The sequence below is a fragment of the Mesoplodon bidens genome, assembly GCF_964165515.1.
Source record: "Mesoplodon bidens genome assembly, chromosome: 10".
Lineage (NCBI taxonomy): Eukaryota > Metazoa > Chordata > Mammalia > Artiodactyla > Ziphiidae > Mesoplodon > Mesoplodon bidens.
This window is the reverse complement of record NC_138172.1, coordinates 69,041,016-69,060,411: the sequence shown is the minus strand read 5'-3', so window position 1 is coordinate 69,060,411 and position 19,396 is coordinate 69,041,016. Positions and strand designations below refer to the sequence as shown.

Sequence of the window (19,396 nt, the reverse complement as noted above, 5' to 3'; positions counted from 1 at the left end):
CCTGCCGCTCTCCGGGGCTCCCGGGGGAGCGCCCGGGCCTGCGGCCGCCTTCACAGTCTCCGAACCCACGGCCTGGTCGCCCGCGACCACTGACCCCCGGCTCACAGCCCAGCGCTGAGCCAGGACCCGACCCCGCCCGGGGACCGCATCCGTCGCTTACCGCCCGCGTCGCCTACACTCCTGCACTCCCCCGCGGCCGCGAGTGGTGCGGCCCGGCCCCGCCCCCTGACGCCAGCGAGGGGCAGGGCACCCGTCCCATCACGTGACGGGGGAGTGACCTCGCGGCCCCTTGCCATGGGGGCTTCCGACCCGGAAGTGGCGCCCTGGGCTCGCGGCGGTGCCGCGGGGATGGCGGGAGCCGGAGCAGGAGCTGGAGCTCGCGGTGGAGCGGCGGCGGGGGTCGAGGCCCGGGCTCGCGATCCGCCGCCTGCACACCGCGCACATCCGCGCCACCCTCGGCCTGCGGCGCAACCCTCGGCCCGCAGGATGGACGGCGCATCCGGTGGCCTGGGCTCCGGGGACAACGCCCCGACCACCGAGGCTCTTTTCGTGGCGCTGGGCGCCGGAGTGACGGCGCTCAGTCACCCGCTGCTCTACGTGAAGCTGCTCATCCAGGTGTGGGACCAGGGGCGCCATAGGGAGGTGGGGGATGATAAGAAGGTGACAGGCCAGGATCTGGAGGAGGATGGGGGCGGGGAGTCGATGGCGACGGATATGAGGAGAGGGGCGGGGACGGCGGGTTGGTGCGCAGAAGGAGCGGGAGAGGAGAAAAACGGTGAGGGATTTGGGGATGCAGGGGCCATGGGTTTGGGAATGCAGGAGAAGGGGGCAAAGGGGTCAGCGACAGATTTGGGAGAGGGTGGAAGGAACAAGGGATTTGGGGGTGCAGGGGAGGGGGCGATGGAACGGAGAGATAGGTTTGGGAGACGAAAGAATGGAGGCGATGGACTTGGACTAGGAGGGAAGTGGCAGCATTTTGGGGTGAAAGAAGAAACAACAGAATTGGGGGAGGGGTGGGAAGTTTTGGCGATTGGGTGGGGAGGAGGATTGGGGGTCAAGGCAGAATATTCAGAAGATGAGCACATATTTAGGGTGAAGGGGAGCAAGAGCTCTGGATTTGATAGAGATGGATTTAAAGCGGTTTGGGGTGGGGGGGACAAAGGACTGGGGGTTATGGCCAAAAATTTAGGAAAGAAAAAGGGGCATCAGACTCCGGGGAGGAGGGGACCGGGGCACTGGATTTAACGGTGACGGAATTTGGTGGGAGAGGCGGAGGCGAATCGGTTTACCGGAGATGGGGGCTCTGGATTTGATGGCGACGACAGATTTGATGGGAGGAGGGGACAGGATGACGTGCTTTGGGGGAGGGGAACAGATAGGGCGACGCAGTGGGGGAGGGGTAGTGGCGATTTGTCTGGAATGGGGAGCCAGGAGGCTTTTAGGGGGAAAGGGATGACGCATTTGGAGGAGAACACTGAATTCACGGGGTGGGAGCTGTATGGGGGGATGGGCTGAGGGGTATGGGCGTAGTGGAATTGGGCAGAAGGGCCAGTTGGAACACAGGGTAGCAGGATGTGTAGGGGCTGACAGAAAATGAGGCTAAGGTAGGATGTCTCTGGAATCGAGGCATGCAGGGGCACTTGGCATATTTGGTGGGACCAGCAGTGCCTTACAGATGAATTGGGCTGCTTGAGAAAGGGAGAGATGGAGCTGGAAGGGGGCGCCCGAGCTGAGGTGGAGAGAGGGCATTTGGCAGAATTAGGTGGGCATGACTGAGATGAGCACAATGTAGATGTGGATGGTTTGGGCTTGGACTAATATCTGAAGATTTAGCCTAGAATTTTCAGTTAAGTTGGGGGGCGGGGTTTGAGATGGAGACCTAACCAAGACTTGAGATTTGATTTGAGTTGAGGCAAATGGGCATCAGATTTACTGTCCTGATAATGGACTGAGAATGGGAGATACAGTTGGAATGAGAGGGACTTGAGAATAGGAGTAATTGAAATCTGGGGTCTGAGGAATGGGGGCAGTGGATTTTGGAGTGTGACAAGGAATGTGACAAAGAACGAGGAGATTCCTTCAGGGACATTACGATGCCTGACTAGAATATAATCGTGACTGAGATTTGGAAATGGCTGATGGGGGAAGGTCGAGACTGGTGTTTGGTTGTGATTTGGGGGTGAGGGCTCCTTTACTTACAAAAATTCAGGTTGTGTTTGCAGCAATAGAGATTCCAGCTTTGGGAGAGAAATTGAGGCTTTGGAACTAACTGGTGGTACTTCAGATGAGAAGCAAGGATGATGGAGTGAGATTGGGTGAGGGCTGGGACTTCGGGGTGGCTGATAGGAGTGTCTGTGGAATGGAGGATGTTAGAGTACAAGGAATGGGGGGGGGCTTCATGTGAAGGAACCTGGAAGTGGCTCCATCATTTGGACCTTGGTAGGTTTGGTTTACAGGAGAAGAAAATTGAAATAAGGGTCACTTGGAAAGGCAGTTAAGGAATGAGAGAGAATGGAGAATGAAGGAGGATAGGGAATTGGGGAATGAGGAAGTCCAGAGGGTGGAAGAACTGTATGGGGGGTGGATACGGATGGGTGAGCCCAGTTGGGGTGACAGGTGGTCTACCCGATGTGAACGCAGCTGGTGCTGAGTGTAACATATTTGAGGGTGAAGTCTTTTTTTTTTAATTAATTAATTTATTTTTGGCTGTGTTGGGTCTTCATTGCTGCACGCGGGCTTTCTCTAGTTGTGGTGAGTGGGGGCTACTCGTCGTTGCGGTGCACGGGCTTCTCACTGCAGTGGCTTCTCTTGCTGCGGAGTGCGGGCTCAGTAGTTGTGGCGCACGGGCTTGGTTGCTCCACAGCATGTGAGATCTTCCTGGACCAGGGCTTGAACCCGTGTCCCCTGCATTGGCACGCAGATTCTTAACCACTGTGCCACCAGGGAAGTCCTTGAGGGTGAAATCTTAATGGGTATAGCTTGGGAATCAGAGATAACATCTTGCAAAAAGGAAGATCCCTGTTTGGGGGTGGATGGCAGGATTGGATTGGCAGATCTGAGGGCTGTCCCGATTAAGTGAGTAAGAATGCAGTGCCTGAGATCAGGGCTCATGGGTGTTAGAGATTTGAGGTACTGGCTCTGTCAGTATATGGTATAGAACCGCAGCTTTGGCTGTGGTTAGGACTGGGTTAACAGATTTGGGGATGAAATTGGGTGAGTAGACTTGGGAACAGATAACTAGAACTTGAGAGTGAAGGGAATAGGAGTGAGATAGGATCAGCGTGCCTTTGATAACACAGGGGGAAGTTAAGAAAATAGACTCAACAGATTTGGGAGCCATGGGGATACAGGATGAAGGGAACAAGCAGGTTTAAGGGTGAAATTGGAATCGATGGGCCTCCCCAGTTGTTGTGACTGGAGTGGATAAGGCAGCAAAAGAACGTTGGCTCAGACTTGGAGTTGAGGGTGTAAATGGAATGCTGCCTGTATGAGAGAACAAAATCAAAGCAAAACTAACCTCAGAACCTTCGAGCTTTTAACCCAGAAGGGGAAAGGTCTGGAAGGGGAGGGCTAACTGCTTGGTTCACCTGGCCATCCCTTTCCTTCAACTCTCCTGGGCTAGATGTTTTTCTTTTAAGAAGTTCTCCATCGTGGAGGGGGTTTCTTAATTTATGATCAGTAATCTGTCATGTAGCTCAGAATCCCATCCATAAGGGACAGCCTGAACTTCAAAACACTTGACTAAGGTGAGGAAGAAAGGAAATTGAGCCCAGAAAACGCTGGAAGCATACCTAGTTCTATTTAAGGCAGAGCTTCCCAACCCTGCTGTTTCTACGCTCTTCCACATCCAAGAGGCGCTCCTCTGGTCCATGGATTTGTCTGGCCTGCTCTGAGGGACAGGGCTACGGCCCTGGTCCCCTGCCAGGGAAAGGCCTTCTCACACCCCACTAAGGCGCTGGTCTCCTAGACACCTTGCCCCTTGCCTGGCAGCAGAGAATCTTCTCATTAATCGGCAGCATAACAAATGGCCTCACCCCTCAGGAGAAACCTCTCCTCCTCACAGAGGTTTGGGTGGCTTGGTCCTTCACCCACCCATGAGTTTAACACATACCTTAATTATAACCAGCATCTATACAGCAAGAATTATGATAACCCTGCAGAAATGAGGGGGTCATTCTGTCACAGGGATACGGGGTGATCAAGATTAGATCACAGTTGAGGAATTGTTTGAGGAGCAGCTGGGATTCGAGGTGGCTGGCAGTGAGAGGGACAGATTTGTCGACATCTGCAGTGGGTACAGTAAGAAATTTGAGTGTGAGCTATCTGAAGTTTGGGGCTGAGATTTGGGTGTGATGTGTTTTGGTGTTGCTACATTTGAGATTGAGACTGGACTGATGTTTTAACCTGGCGATGAGAATTAACTGAGATTTTTTTCTGAGGTGAGCGTGGGGTTTAGTGTATATAAACATGGGGGGGGTTTCTGCACTGGAAATATCTGGAATTGGAAGGTAAGAATGTTGAGGGATGGGGTGACTTGGATTATGGTAAGGGTGGTATCTGGGACTGGACATTTCTGTGCATTGGGAGATTACATGATGTTGATAGTAATACGTTGATGAAATTTTGGGTATGTTTTGATGGGGAAAACATCAACAGAAATAGCATTTGACTTTGTGGGAGAAGAGTTAGAGGCCTGGGAAAGGTGAGAAGTAGTGAGACTGAATCAACAGTAGAATCTGACTTTCCCTTTGTATTTGTTGATTCTGAAGGTAGGTCATGAGCCGATGCCCCCCACCATTGGGACCAATGTGCTGGGGAGGAAGGTCCTCTACCTGCCGAGCTTCTTCACCTACGGTGAGTGTGCTTCCCAGGCAGGAAAGCCCACACCGAGAGAGACAAAAAAGAAGCATCAAACAGGGAACAGGCCCAGGTGGCCCTGGGGAGCACACCGGGCAGCATCGGGCACCCAGAGTCAGAGCCGGCATGGAAGGGGGGTCAGGCAGCAGGGTGTCAGGATGGGAGCAGGTGACCAACACAGCTTTGGTCCATCTCCTCTGTGTGAGCTGCCAGCTGTCAGCCCAGGCAGCAGGATAGGGAGACAGGTGCCTGAGAGAGGGCAGTCCAAGACAATGGTCCCTGTCATCCTGGCCACCCCAGGCTGTGCCTGGAAGTGGGGGTAGGGGGTGGGTTTCCATTTTTTGTTTTTTGTGTTTTTTTTGCCTTCTGAGCAGTCTGGCTGCCCTTTTAGCAGTTCTTTTACTTTCCTGCTCCTCCAGCAGGAGGCCCATTGGGGCCTCCTGGGTTCTTTTCCTTTGTCCTGTTCCCCTGCATTCCTCAGGCAGTGGTGCCTACTCACTCAGGCATCTCCATCCCCTGGGTGTAGAACAGTACATGGTGGGTCTCGGCTTCACCCCTGGTGTGCCCTCGTGAGCTGCTCGAGCTCAGGAAGGCTGCTAACTGCTCTGGCCCCATACTCCGTATCAGCTTCTTCATGCCCAGGCCCTCCATCCAAGCACCCGCCCCCTCCGCCCCCTGCAGCCTTGCCTGCCAGAGGGTCTCTCCATCAGGAAGCCCACCACGGTGGAGCTTCCCTGATGCCAGCAAAGCCCACTGGCTGCCTGTGCAGCTCATCCCCTGACCCCCAGCTGGCCAAGGCCGTTTCAAATCCACCATCCCTGTCCCTCTCCCAGTCCCCACCCTTCCCAGACTTCTTTATTTTTTTTTATTTTTTTGGTCACACCACACGGCTTGCAGGATCTCAGTTCCCCGACCAGGGATTGAACCCCGGTCACGTCAGTGAAAGCCTGGAATCCTAACTGCTAGCCACCAGGGGACTCCCCAGACTTCTTTAAATGTGCCTTTGCTCTCTGTGTTCACAGCCAGGCTGACCCTCTCGTGCTCCCTCTACCTCTGCTCATCTTATCTGTTTAGTCAGTCTAGCATCTTCTCTGAAAACCTTTCTTTCTGCCAAATAACTTGGGGTCTCGCCTCCTGTCACCTTTTTTTCACTTCACACCCTGCTGGCAGAATCTGATGTCATGTTTCTCTTCTAGTTTTGCCATCTCATTGTTGAGTACAGTATAGAGCCAGGTGGAACATGTCATTTTGCGGGGAAATCTGTTCGTATTTGTTTCACTTAAAAGTTGTCAGGGCCTCCCTGGTGGCGCAGTGGTTGAGAGTCCGCCTGCCGATGCAGGGGATACGGGTTCGTGCCCCGGTCTGGGAGGATCCCATATGCCGCGGAGCGGCTGGGCCCGTGAGCCATGGCCTCTGGGCCTGCGCGTCCAGAGCCTGTGCTCCGCAACGGGAGAGGCCACAACAGTGAGAGGCCCACATACCGCAAAAAGAAAAAAAAAAATAAAAAAAAAAATAAAAGTTGTCAACGTGGGGAAGGAGGACGTCACAGAATCAGGGAGGCACCCCCCACCGTAGTGCAACGAAGCCGGTATGCAGAGCGACGCTGGATTTGCGGGAGGCCGGGGTGGCGGGCTGCCAGCCCCTACGTGTGATTCCTCCATACACCACTATGCAGGCTCTAGCCATAGAGAGGTTGGAACCCAGATCATCTCTGTTCATGTCACACAGTCATTCCCGAAAGGACTCAGGGCAGAGGGGTCTTGACAGTCACCTTACTGCCTCTTGCAAAGATGAGCAGAGTTCTGAGGTGCTCCCCCCGCCCCCCACCATTTATATAAATGTTTCAGTGCAGATGGTGTAAGCAGACTCCTTGTGTTGGGGAGGGGCTCAGCTGTCTGGCTGTCTAGCAACCGTCTGGATGGGGTCTACTACTCCCCCTCAGCTATGAAAAGCGCCACAGCTGCCATGACATTCTTTGGTGTTCTCCCGGAAAGAACTTCCTGGAGAGTTTTCAGGGACTACAGAGAAACCATGGAATGATGGAGCCCCTTGCGAGCCAGGGGACCCTTTGGGCCCACAAAGACCTCTGTAGACGTTTCTGCATACCTTTGTCTGTTCTCACTTTTTCATAATTCAGCTCTGAGATGGGGAGAAATAGGGGTCCTTACTCCCTTTTTTTCTGGCTAGGAAATTGGATGGAAAGAGGCTAAGTGTCCTGCTGGAGACCACACTCAGGCTTTATCCCGCCAGCTCTCCCTTCTGCTGACTAGCGCTCCCCTCCCCCAAAATAAACCTTCCTTCTGCCTGTTCACTCCGTGAAGCAGGACGTCCTGGCCACGTCGCCCAGTGTCCTCTCTCCTCCTACTCCTCTCTTTCCAGCACCACCCCAATCTCAGGAAGCCAAACATGCAGGTACCAGGTGCTCTCAGGACCAGGGGAAGCCCATACAGCTGCCACATGGAATTGCTGTTGGCAGACATGTGGCAGAGGAGAGAACGGCACCCTCCCTTGCTGGTTCCCGCCACTGTGCGGTGCTGGAGAGCTAAAGTCTTGGCTCGAGGGGAGCACATTGTCTGAGGGAATGTTCTGCCAGCTTCCAGGTATGCAGGTTTATAAAAATACATCTCCTTTTTGAACATCATTTAAAAGTTGATATTGAATAAAACAGCAAAACATTAAGAAAGTATCCTTTTAGAGACCCAAACAAAAAAACACTGACTCAAACAGGGTCAGGGTCCAGCTTCCCTGACCACTTAAGTGTTTTTCTATAGAATAGTTCATTGGTGCCTCTGTTTTAGTTACTTCTCCACTGGCTTTCCCCCCTGTAATTAATAAATGCCAGTAGGTGCCAGGTGGGATCCTGGATGCAGCACAGTGACGAGGTGGGGATGGCCCTCTCTGTGGCATGCTCAAAGGACACTCTTGAGTCTTTCCCCTGGGAGCCCTTCCTTTTCCTTTTTCCCTACCTTAGGTTGCAAACTTCATCACTGCTTGTGGTTGCCTTTTTCCATTTTTTCTTTTCCCAGAGAAAAACATTTTTTATAAGCAACAGAATTGGTTCCTAGGTTGCAGCACTTAAGTTGCTGAGTTGAGAAACTGTAGTTAAGTTTGCCAAGTAGATTTTCCAAACTACAAAAAGAAAAACATATGAACTTGTTTGTCAGAAAAATATGTTTTGAAGGTTTTACAAAAAGAAATGGGCTAGAGAAGATGTTTGGGGGCGGGGCCCGATTGCTTCCGTGGCCCTGGACGGTGCTCCCTTCCGTGACTGAAGTCAGCAGGTACTAAAGAAGGACAAGCTGCGTCTGGTCTGGGTGTGAATGTGACCCAGGAGTGGGTGCGTCTGGGCTGAACGTGACGCTGCCACCTCTGCTTTCTTGTAGCCAAGTACATTGTGCAAGTGGATGGGAAGATAGGGCTGTTCCGAGGCCTGAGCCCCCGGCTGATGTCCAACGCCCTCTCCACCGTGACCCGGGGCAGCATGAAGAAGGTGAGCCCGGGGTGAAACCAGGACTGGTTGCCCGAGGTTCCCCTGAGCCCCCTGCCACCCCTGGAGGCAGCCATGTGCACCAGTCCTGCTTCTCGGTTCCCACACTGGTCAGGGCTCCACCCCAGCACCAAAGCCAGACTCCAAGCCCTGGTGGTCCAACGCCGAGTCTCCTCAGTTGGAAAGGCCCCTGCCTCACCATCTGCCTGCTTTCTTACAAATGTGACACTAGGCAGGGACTTTCTCCCCCTCTAGCTCCAGCCCCAGGGTGTTACCCAAGGCGGGCCCAGCTAATGGACATGGCCAAGAAAATAGTAGGAGCTGTTTCCTGCCCTCTCCATCCCTTCAAAGTTACATCGAAGAGGCGCACCTGTATTTTGCTTTTGATCCACTTTTGTTCTTTGCATCTCAGGTTTTCCCTCCAGATGAGATTGAGCAGGTTGCCAACAAAGATGACATGAAGACTTCTTTGAAGAAAGTGGTGAAGGAGGTAGGTACCTGGAATTGGAGAGGAGAGCCTGATTATCTCTCACTGCCCAGTTGGGCAGGTCACTGAAGTGTCACAGTTGGGGCCTGCTGTGTGCACAGTGGGGTGGGATGTGGAAGGAGCCCCAGCAGGGCCACTGCAGGGAATCACAGAAAGCCTCTCAGCCGCCACGGGACCTGGCCTGGGACCTGGCAGCCGTCCTGGTTAGAGGGAATTTTGTGTGGGTGACCAGGGGGGCCATCTGAGGTAGACCGACCCCACATGGGTGCTGCAGGACCCCAGTTTTTCCCCCGTAAGTGCTTATAGCTCCCAGTGAGCACCAGTTCCAGAGACAGGCCAGACCAAGTCCCCGCCCTCTGCTCTCTTGCAGACCTCCTATGAGATGATGATGCAGTGCGTGTCCCGCATGCTGGCCCACCCCCTGCATGGTGAGCCGCCCCATTGGAGACTGCATGTCAGCCGTGGGGTGACCCCTCATGGGCTGTAGACGGGCAGCGGTAGAATTACTGGGAAGTAGTATCACTGGAATTGGCCGGGAGTTCAGTCCAAAGGGAGCTGGGGCTTTTCCCAGCCAGAAGAAAGGGGATGCCATGGTCATGGGGTGTGATGGGGAATCCCAGGGGCCCTCCTCCCCTCCCGCGCTCTGACACAGGCTGTGTTGTGCAGTGGCCACTGTGCCGGGCACCCCACCCACAGCTGGGGAGTCTTGGACTTTGGCCACCATGTCACCTGTGTGTGTTTTCTCTTTCCTCAGTCATCTCAATGCGCTGCATGGTCCAGTTTGTGGGACGGGAGGCCAAGTACAGGTGGGTAATCCTTAGGGTTGGCAGGAGTGGCCCTGTCACTATTTAGAGTGTGCCAGGACAGGCCATAGTGTGGTCAGCTCCTGCCCCTTTTCTGCCCTATTTCTTATGTGCCAGCTTCAGAGGAATGGGGTAGTGGCTTCCATAGTCTGGGTCCAGGGGTATTTTCTCCCTGTCTTGTCTGGGGCAGCCCTGGATGAGCCTAGATGCCCTGCAGAGGGGTGAGTGGGACTGGAGTCTAGTTGGATTAGGAGTCCTGGCGGGGTTCCCTCCTAGACCCCCTAGGTTATGCCCTAGCCCTTTTTCCAGCTGTCACAGAAGCCAGCTTAGAGTTCGTTTCATCCTCTCCTAAGCAGCTGTCCACGCCATGGCCTTGGGGCTTGGCCTTCCATTGTTTACCAAATATTTACCCAGCACCTGCCATGCCTGGCACTGAGCTGGATCTGTAGGGGCATAGGTGTGTTGACACAGTCCTTCCCTGTGGCACTTGTGCCCTCCCTGCCCCTCTGAGGCTCAGTGCAGGACAGGAGGTGGGTCCTGGAGGCTCGTGGCAGGAGTACATGCATCTGTTATCCTTCCTCGCTCAAATTCTTATTTCCTGGGTTCAGTTGTTTTCTGCTGCTGTCCTTGGGGCCACTGCCCCAGGAAGCTTGGCTGCCATGGTGCCTCATTTTAAGTTCACTAATGGGAAATTGGCCCATTCCCCCCGTGGGCTTAGAACCCAGTGGGCTGAGCCACTGTCCTGAGAGGAAGGGTAGTGGGGCCTGGCAGGGCTCTGGCTCCCACCGTCTTTCTCCTAGGCTACCCTGGCCCTCTCGGCTTCGCAGAACCTCTATGCAGAACAGGTCACTTGGCATTGTCACAGGTCACAGAGGTTGCACTTGAGCCTCCTTTGCATTTCACACCTAAGACATCCAGCCTGTCCTGTGATCTCTAACAGGCTGCAGTGGGCAGGGTGTGCATCCCTGAGTTCCCTGCTGGGGAGGGCCAGATGCCTTTTCCCAAGCTGCATCTGTGCAGTCTGATTGCAGGGCCTCCTGCTGCAGGGCCCTGTATTCCTTCTCTGCCCTCTGGGAAGGTGCTTCTCTCCACTCACCACCTCTCCTCCTCTCTCTGTGAGACATGCAGGCTTCTTTGCCAAAAGGTTGTTCAGCCAGAAGTAAGCACTAGAGCCAGGCAGGAGAAGGTCCCGTCGCCTCTGCAGCAGCCCAGGCTAGAAGGTTCATTCCTACATTCCAGATCCATAGAAAAAAGCAATAGAGAACTAGGGTTCTGCCCCTGTGGGTGGTTGGGTTTCCCCAGTCTCCATAAACTGCGTAGACGCCCTCTCACTCCCCAACAAGAGCTGTAATCATCTACACTTGGGTTCTGCCTGGTGACAGAGAATGCCCCCTCCCCATCCGGGCCAGGGCATGGGCTTCTCCAAGGTGCCCGGGTGACGTTGTATCCCTATGTTCTCCACAGCGGCGTGTTGAGCTCCATTGGGAAGATTTTCAAAGAAGAGGGGCTGCTGGGATTCTTTGTGTACGTGAGTTTATACACCCCATAACTGGCCACGGAGCATTGCTCTACTAACAGGCGCATTCTCAGCCCTCAGGCCACAGCTGTTGGCCTCAGACTAACCACAGGGCTCTGTCCCTGCCTGAGCAGCTGCACCTTGGCCCGTAGAGCTCCATGGCCTATGCGAGCTACGGATCATCGGGAACAAAACTGCCCAGCCCTGTCCACATCACGGCTTACACAGAAATGGTACTGTTTGTCCAGCACGCTGGGGGTGGGGGTGGCCAAAACCGCACCCCCGACCCCACTGTCCCTGTCCATGTGCTCCAGGGCTGGGGGTGGGCACGAGGCTGGTCTTTAGGGCTTCCATCGTCCTTGGTTTCACTGCTGAAAAGTCACTGAAAACCTGTGACTTGGGCTGAAGGTCAAGCTCTGGCAGCTCACAGGCTGACTCCAGCTGATGGATCCTGTTTGACATAGCACTTCTGAGAAATTAGTTCTTCATATTCAACATTTAGGATGTTTCACAAAACAATCCCTATTCTGCCTTCTCTTAAAAAGTCAAGACCTGGGGCCTCCCTGGTGGCGCAGTGGTTGAGAGTCCGCCTGCCGATGCAGGGGATACGGGTTCGTGCCCCGGTCTGGGAGGATCCCATATGCCGTGGAGCGGCTGGGCCTGTGAGCCATGGCCGCTGAGCCTGCGCATCCGGAGCCTGTGCTCCGCAACGGGAGAGGCCACAACAGTGAGAGGCCCGCATACCGCAAAAAAAAAAAAAAAAAAAAAAAAGTCAAGACCTGGCCGTGCTGGGCCTATGTTTCTGCAGAGCAGATGTCTTCAGGGCATACAGTCTCCTGAGGGCCCTGGACCCCCTGCCCTCCTTGGTGTCTCACACCCATCTTACTCCACCTGTAAAGAAAACTCACACCGAAAAGACTAAACTACAAACAACCCCAAATCCAGGCCTGACGAATATTTTTTGTTTTGCTTTTTTAAGGTCTAGGCAGAGACATACATGCTGTTAAATACACAGTACACTAGACGTGGGGCTCTCTTTTAACTCATCTTGTGGTTTCATCATCGGCCAGGTGTTCTGTGTGTAGGTGTGTGTGTGTGTGTGTGTGTGTGTAGGGTGTGTGTGTGGGTGTGGGTGGGTGGGGTGTGTGTGTGTGTGTGTAGGGTGTGTGTGTGTGTGTGTGTGTGGTTCTCACTAGGAGGTGATTTTGCCCCAGGGGACATCTGTAATGTCTGGAGACATCTTTTGATGGTCACAGCTGGGATCTAGTGGGTGGAGACCAGGGATGCTGCTAAACATCCTGCAGTGCAGAGGTCAGCCCCCATTGCAAAGAATCATCCAGACCTAAAGGTCAATAGTGTCAAGGTTGATAAACCTTGATTTATATACGCACATATTCATATGTATATTCATATCTATGTATATGTACACATATGTATGGGTGTGCATATATATGTGTGTAAATAAATATTTGCTTGTGTGACTGGTGCTTCAGACCCTAAAACACTACATATCACCACCTCTGGTGTTTTTCACACTCATTGTATACATTCTTTTCTGGTGTGTGACTAGGATTCCCACACAACAGATACCTTACCCATTGGGTTCTTTTTTTTTTTCATGTGTTTATACAACAGGTGATGTATGTACTCAGAAAGCACTGAGTGTACCTGTGAAAAGTCAGTCTGAGCACAGGTGGAAGCAACAGGATTGGAAATTGCATTCATGAAGGATCACTTTATTTATATCTCTCATATCATAGATGTGTTACAGGTATTTTGAACTTTCAAATATTTTGAAATAAGATTTTTGAAAATTCAAAAATCATAATTCTGTGTCCTCTCTCCAAGAGATAGCTGTTCTCCTGGAGATCTTTCCATGTCCTTCTATATCTAAACAAGCGAATAAACACATTCAAAAAAAAAAAACCCACAAGGGCTTCCCTGGTGGCGCAGTGGTTAAGAATCCGCCTGCCAATGCAGGGGACACGGGTTCGAGCCCTGCTCCGGGAAGATCCCACATGCCGCAGAGCAACTAAGCCCATGCACCACAACTACTGAAGCCCGCGCGCCTAGAGCCCGTGCTCCGCAACAAGAGAAGCCACTGCAACGAGAAGCCCACGCACTGCAACGAAGAGTAGCCCCCGCTCGCCGCAACTAGAGAAAAACTCGCACAAAGCAATGAAGACCCAACGCAGCCAAAAATAAATAAATAAAAAGAAAAAAACCCCCAAAACCCACAAGTATCACACAGGACCCACTGGTCTCGATCTGGCTTTTTGCCCTCAGCACTGTATCTTAGGGAAACTTCACATTAGTGTGTAGAGATGCGCATTCTAAAGGCCATCACTTTAAAAGTCAGCCCTCCTTGTAAAAGCTTGTATGGAATGTTTTTAGTGGAACATTCCAGGGGTGAATACAGGTGCACTGAGCAAAGTGTTTTGTGAGAGTGGATTGGGTAAAAAGGCCAGGAAAAGACTGCTAACGTGTAGGTACTCTTTCATAATCTGCATTGGAAAATCCCGGATTTTGCACCATTCACATCTTAAGGCCCAGCTTCTGTGGTTTGAACACCGCTTGTGAGACCATAAGCTTAACTTGTGCTGTCAGATGTAGCATATAACACACATACCACCCCCCACTCCCCGTGGAGAAAGGAACACTGCTTTCCTGCTGTGGATAGCTGCTGGCCCATGTGGCCCCTGCGGGCTCCCTTCCCGAGGTGGTGCTGGTGGATATGCTGAAGTTTTGAGCTTGGAACATCCTTGTCTGCTTCCTGGGTGTGGAGCCCCCAGGAATTGTTCTCTTCCCTCCCCTGCTTATCTTTGCTCACCTTGTTTTTTAGCGGCTTAATCCCTCACCTCCTGGGAGATGTGGTTTTCTTGTGGGGCTGTAACCTGCTGGCCCACTTCATCAATGCCTACCTGGTGGATGACAGCGTGAGTGACACCCCAGGGGGGCTGGGGAACGACCAGAATCCAGGTTCCCAGGTTGGTTGGAACAAGGACTTGTCCATCTTTCCATGTACTGCTGATGCCCAGGGTCTGGGGCAGACTTGAGGACTCTGGGATTCTGAGTACTGGGCCCCTAGGGCTGGAGAGGGCCTCTGGGGAGGGGTCTGAGGAGAAGACTGGTTGTCCCTGGGTCAGCTTTGCCTCTGAGGAGAACGGCCTCGAGGGAGGAGATTGCTAACAAGACTTAGAGGGGTTTACGGAATGCCCGTCCCTGGGCAGCTTTAGGTCAAACAGACCCTAGCTTATCCACGGCTAGTTGGAGGCAGTGACCCAATCCAAACTAGGGATCCCTGGTAAATCAGGACGTAGACCAGCTAATAATAACCCTTGAACTTATGCTCACTGTTTTAGGCTTTTTCAAGCCCTTTAGTGAACATTGTGACATTTGATCCTGACAGCACCTCAGTTGTGAAAGGAACAGAGCAGGTATAACATCCTGTTTTACAGACAGATGAGACCCAGAGATTGAAGGGCTCTCCTGGGGCCCTTGCCTGCGAATTGACAGGGCTGGGACTAGGTCTTTCCCTGGGCCAGGCTGAGGGTGCTTCAGTCAGCTAGGAAGTGTACCATGCAGGTGCACCCCACTCTTGTTAGCAGTGGTCTACACAGCCTGGTATGCACAGACCTCTCGGCAGATTGGGTCAGGCACGGGGAGGCCTTGGTCCTTCTAAAAGGCACTTGTTGAAGAAAGGATTCTAGGGATCTGATAGGTCAGCTGGTTCGGCCTGACCCAAGATAAGAGTTGGGGAGCAGTGATAGGCAGGGGTTCCTGGGAGCCAGACATTCTAACAGCGGGAATCACCCACCCTCGGAGGCTGGGTGAGGGATTGGGGACCTGTCTGCCAGAATCACCTTGTTGGGGTGGGCGGGGTTCATAGTCTCCGTGTGTCTGTGTCTGGGCCCCAGAATGGCAGTTCCGGTGTGGGGGTGGTCTGGGAAAGAGTCTGTGGTGAGGGGTGCCTCTCAGAGCTCGCAGCTGGGGCAGAGGGAAACTGGCCATATGGATTGGGTAGGTGAGTCTCACTGGCCTTTTAATGTGAGCAGATTCCAGTTGCTCCATAGAGAGCAGCTCCCACCTGCAATTACAGTAGCACAACAATGCCCCTTTCTCAGGGGCGTTATGGGTGGGTCAGCTGCTGCCTTCACATACAGAACAAGCCTGGGACAGCTGGGGTGCCTTGAGGGGGAGGGGTGTCCCACAGCTGATTGGTTCCTCCAGTCCAGATGGGCAGGTGTTTGACCAGGGGCTGCTGCACTTACCTCACTGAGAACAGCAGTCGACACTTCACTGAAAGTATTTTTCACGTGCTTTTCTGGCTTAAAGGCTAAGATGAGGCTGCTCAGGCAGAGGGCTGAGCAAATCTCCGCCCAGGGTTGCAGGGCATCCATCGGGTGGGATGGCCATGTCACAGGAAGCTGAGGGATAGGTAGTCACCCTCTGTAGTTTGGGGCTGTTTCATGGGCAAAGTTGACTTCAGGAGTTGGGGCCTGAAGGGGATGAGAGTTTGGTGAGGTAGGGTGGCGGTAAGCCCAGGGCTGCCCTTCACCTTCTGCTACAGGACCCAGGATTCTGTGTGCAGTTCAGATGGGTGCCTGACTTTCCATTCAGTAAGCACTTACTGTGCGCTGAGCCCCGGGCAGGCACTGATCAAGGCAAACAAAGGCCCAGCCCTGGCAGCTTACAGCTCGGAGGAGGTTACGTAGGCCATAGCCCGTGATCCCACCTACCTCGTCTCTTCCACTCACCATCCCTGGCTGGGTCACAGAAGGCCCTCCAGTCCGGATATCCCACTTCTGCCTCCCAAATCTTCTCTTGGCTCTGACTGCCAGGCCACAGAAGCTGCTGGCAGGCCCTGAAAGGGAGCGCAGCGTGTGCCACGGGCGTGTGAGGAGCTGAGTGCAGAGGGGGTGTGAGGCCAGTGCGGAGGGTGAGGTGAAGGGGCTGCAGACCAGGCAGCGCAGACGGGGCCGGGGCCTGCATGTTTGAAGTCTGCATCCCGAGGTACCTGGGGCAAACCAGTCTCCCTTTTTGTCTTTTCAGTTCAGCCAGGCCCTGGCCATCCGGAGCTACACTAAATTTGTGATGGGGGTAAGTCTGGCCAGCTGCTCTTCCCACTGAGCTGGGGGCCTGGGCGGGGCTTTGGAGGCCAGCTCTGGAGATGGCTGGAGGCAGGCCTCGGTCTAGGGTGTGCCTGCTCCTGGAGCCCGGGTCGGGGGCTGGTGGTAGGTGGGCTCACTGACCCTCAGGTCTCCCTGCAGATCGCAGTGAGCATGCTGACCTACCCCTTCCTGCTGGTCGGTGATCTCATGGCCGTGAATAACTGCGGGTAGGTGTGTGCCCCTTCGCAGGCACCCTGCCAAGGCTGCTGGGGGGACCTGGCTGAGCCCGTCCAGTGCCCTGCCCCCTCCCACCTGCTCTATGTGTGGGCTCGGCCCACCAGGCCCCTGGCTTCCTCTGGGATTCATCGCACCCCTTTGGGAGGAATCTGTGGTTCGGTATGGGGGTGGTGGCAGCCCCAAGCCATTCCTTCATGAGGGCTCCTTTTCCTTAGCTGATCCGTCTCCCACTGTTCTCTGGATCTAACATGCTCTCCTTCCCCGCAGGCTGCAGGCCGGGCTACCCCCTTATTCCCCAGTGTTCAAATCCTGGATCCACTGCTGGAAGTACCTGAGTGTGCAGGTAAGCCTGCTCTCCAGGGAGGTTTTTCTCACTTTTCTACCACATCAGTCAGATGGAAAGGTTTTTGTGGACTCTTCATTACATGGAAAGTTAAGGGGTTGTCGTGGAATCTGATGTTGTAAGGAGGATAAAGAGGATGTAGACTTTTGGTTTGAGGCATTTAAATTAAATTTTCAATTTATTTTATTGGACTGGCCAAAAAGTTCATTCGGTTTTTTTCCATAACCTGTAGAAGGGGTTTGAGGTGGTCAGATCTGAATTTACTTAAGAATTACACATCAGACAAGGTCTTCTTTTCTTCAACTCTCAAAGACTCTTAGAACAAGTATGAGGGAGCCCACAGGGTAGGTGGTGAAGCCCAAGAACTTCTTATACCTCAAGTAACCTGGGATGAAAACACATCTGGCATGTTGGAGGCCGGCCCCTCCCTCCACCCGTGCAGGATGCCCCAGGTGCCCAGGAGAGCCTGAGGGTGGAGCTGGGCCATGTGGTGAGCTTGGAAAGGGTGCCAGTCTCTTGAAGTCTTTGTGTTCTATGCCCAAGCACGGTCCTGCTGGCTGGAGCTCTGGGTCAAGGATCCAGGTGGCTGGCCCAGGACAGATCCCTGACTTTTCCTGACCTTGGTTGGCTTCAGAGTAAAATGGGGCAGTGGCCTGGGCAGGAGGAGCTAGCATACTGACTGGCCTCAAGGTTGAGAAAAGGACGGATAGGAGGAAAGCAGGGAGGCCAGAGACGGACGCAGGCCTTCCAGCGAATACAGTTGATCCTACATGCATCACGTCCTCTAGTATTGGAGGAGCCCCAGTCCACTTGGGCTCTGAAGCCAGGGGGCAGTGAGTCTCCTCTGGGGGTTTCCTACTCAGTAGCCCGGTGAATACTGGACACCCGGGACTTCCCTGGTGGCGCAGTCGTTGAGAATCCGCCTGCCAATGCAGGGGACACGGGTTCGAGCCCTGGTCCAGGAAGATCCCACATGCCGCGGAGCAACTAAGCCTGTGTGCCACAACTACTGAGCCCGTGCGCCTAGAGCCTGTGGTTCGCAACAAGAGGAGCCACCGCAGTGACAAGCCCGCGCACCGCAACGAAGAGTAGCCCCCACTCGCCGCAACCAGAGAAAAGGCCGTGCTCAGCAACGAAGACACAGCATAGCCATAATTAATTAATTAATTAATTAATTAATTAATTAATTAATACTGGACACCCTGTGGCATGAAGTAAACTGCTCCCTTGTGCTTCAGCACAGAGCAGATTCTGACCTTGCCCTCAGGAATGCAAACCTAGGCCCTCTATTTCTGACTCAGGGGTCTCTGAGCTACTGGACCCTTCTTTGTCTTTCGCTGGCCTGGCTCTGGGGTGGGATGAGAAGCATGGCCTCCCTTTCACTGACCCTACTGCTCCTTCCAATCCAGGGCCAGCTCTTTCGAGGCTCTAGCCTGCTTTTCCGCCGGGTGTCATCAGGATCGTGCTTTGCCCTGGAGTAACCTGAATCACCTAAAAAAAACCACGCTGTCTCAGCTTGGCCACCGTGGGTGAGGCCTGATCATCTCGGGGCACCTGTAAGACAACCAACCCAGCAGCACCTAGATGGGCTCCAGCACAGCTGGGCTTCGGTTTCCATATATGCCTTGTGTCTGTCCAGAAGTAGGGGTTGGGTGGGGGTGAGGCTGCGTCCAGTGGATTGGTCACTGTTAGAACTGGGGAAGGTGGGGTGGGGCTGGGGAATTGGGGCAGAATCCCCTTACTTTGCAGATTTCCTGAGTCTGCCTTGTGCAGGGGGCCAAAGAATGGCTTGTGGAGGCCCACGTTGGATGGGCAAAGGCTCATGAAGTCAGGTCCCAACCCCCATTCACACCCCTCGAGTCAGCCCCAGCTCTCATCCTGCAGCTCAGCTGGGAGTTTCACTCTCTTGCTTTGTAAATAAGGTGTGATCGCCTTTCACGAGGCCGCCGTCATGTCCAGGCCTTTGCTAGGAGGCTGTCTTCGGTTTTCTCAACACTACTTTTCTGATGAGGCAGCACCTTCTGAAAGGGAAATCACGTGACTGCTCAGAACGTGTCCTTCTCGTCAAATGTTCATTGGTTTAATGGTGATGCCTTACGTGCAGGATATGGTTACCCGTGCACTTGTGAACACCCAGATGTTAGGCAGATCAGTGTCTAGTCCTATCCAGTTTAAAGTTCCTAATAAGATTTGACCCTTTCTCCCTCAAATAAATTCATTGGTGGTGATTTGGAGCTTTGTGGGGAGTCTCTTATTTTTATGAGCTTAACTGTCTGCAGGGTCTTTCTCAGTCCTTTGTGGTTGTGTGAGAAGGGTTGTGTGTAAAGTGACAGGACTGGGGGCAGCCTGGCCTGGGCATGAGAAGAGCCCGGGCTTGGTGTAGATCAGCCGGGCGGGAGGCTAGGGGGGTGTTGGGGGGGGTGCAGGGCGAAGGCTCGGGTCATTGGGTGGTTTTCTGAATTAGACAAGCCGAGACTCCAGTTCACAGAGCAACAGCTAGTGCCTAGACCTCTTCCCAGGGAGACAGGAGCTCTAAAGGTCCTCCCAGCTTCAGA

General features: G+C 53.6%; 1 protein-coding gene across 4 annotated transcripts; it reads left to right on the top strand.

Annotated features, from left to right (window-relative positions):
• Window positions 1-263: 263 nt before the first annotated feature.
• MTCH1 (mitochondrial carrier 1) lies at window positions 264-19,075 on the top strand. Of its 4 annotated transcripts, none has more exons than XM_081247609.1 (12): window positions 264-615; window positions 4,770-4,854; window positions 8,241-8,347; window positions 8,757-8,834; window positions 9,202-9,259; window positions 9,586-9,637; window positions 11,099-11,158; window positions 13,993-14,086; window positions 16,203-16,250; window positions 16,421-16,488; window positions 16,766-16,841; window positions 17,777-18,032. In XM_081247609.1, exons 1-12 carry the CDS (start codon window positions 295-297, stop codon window positions 17,852-17,854), a joined length of 1,125 nt encoding a protein of 374 aa, XP_081103735.1. In that variant the 5' UTR covers window positions 264-294; the 3' UTR covers window positions 17,855-18,032. The 4 variants fall into 4 exon arrangements, with proteins under 4 accessions (XP_081103735.1, XP_081103733.1, XP_081103736.1 ...); XM_081247607.1 differs by having other exon boundaries at window positions 13,993-14,137; XM_081247610.1 differs by lacking the exon at window positions 17,777-18,032 and adding an exon at window positions 18,251-19,075 and having other exon boundaries at window positions 266-615.
• The last annotated feature ends 321 nt before the right edge of the window (window positions 19,076-19,396 follow it).

Bases quoted from the DNA above. Each gene is read 5' to 3' on its own strand.
- MTCH1 (XM_081247607.1), top strand. From the start codon at position 295: ATGGGGGCTTCCGACCCGGAAGTGGCGCCCTGGGCTCGCGGCGGTGCC. The intron at 8,348-8,756 runs GTGAGCCCGGGG...TTTGCATCTCAG, and splicing joins CCCGGGGCAGCATGAAGAAG to GTTTTCCCTCCAGATGAGAT. The intron at 16,251-16,420 runs GTAAGTCTGGCC...GTCTCCCTGCAG, and splicing joins ACACTAAATTTGTGATGGGG to ATCGCAGTGAGCATGCTGAC.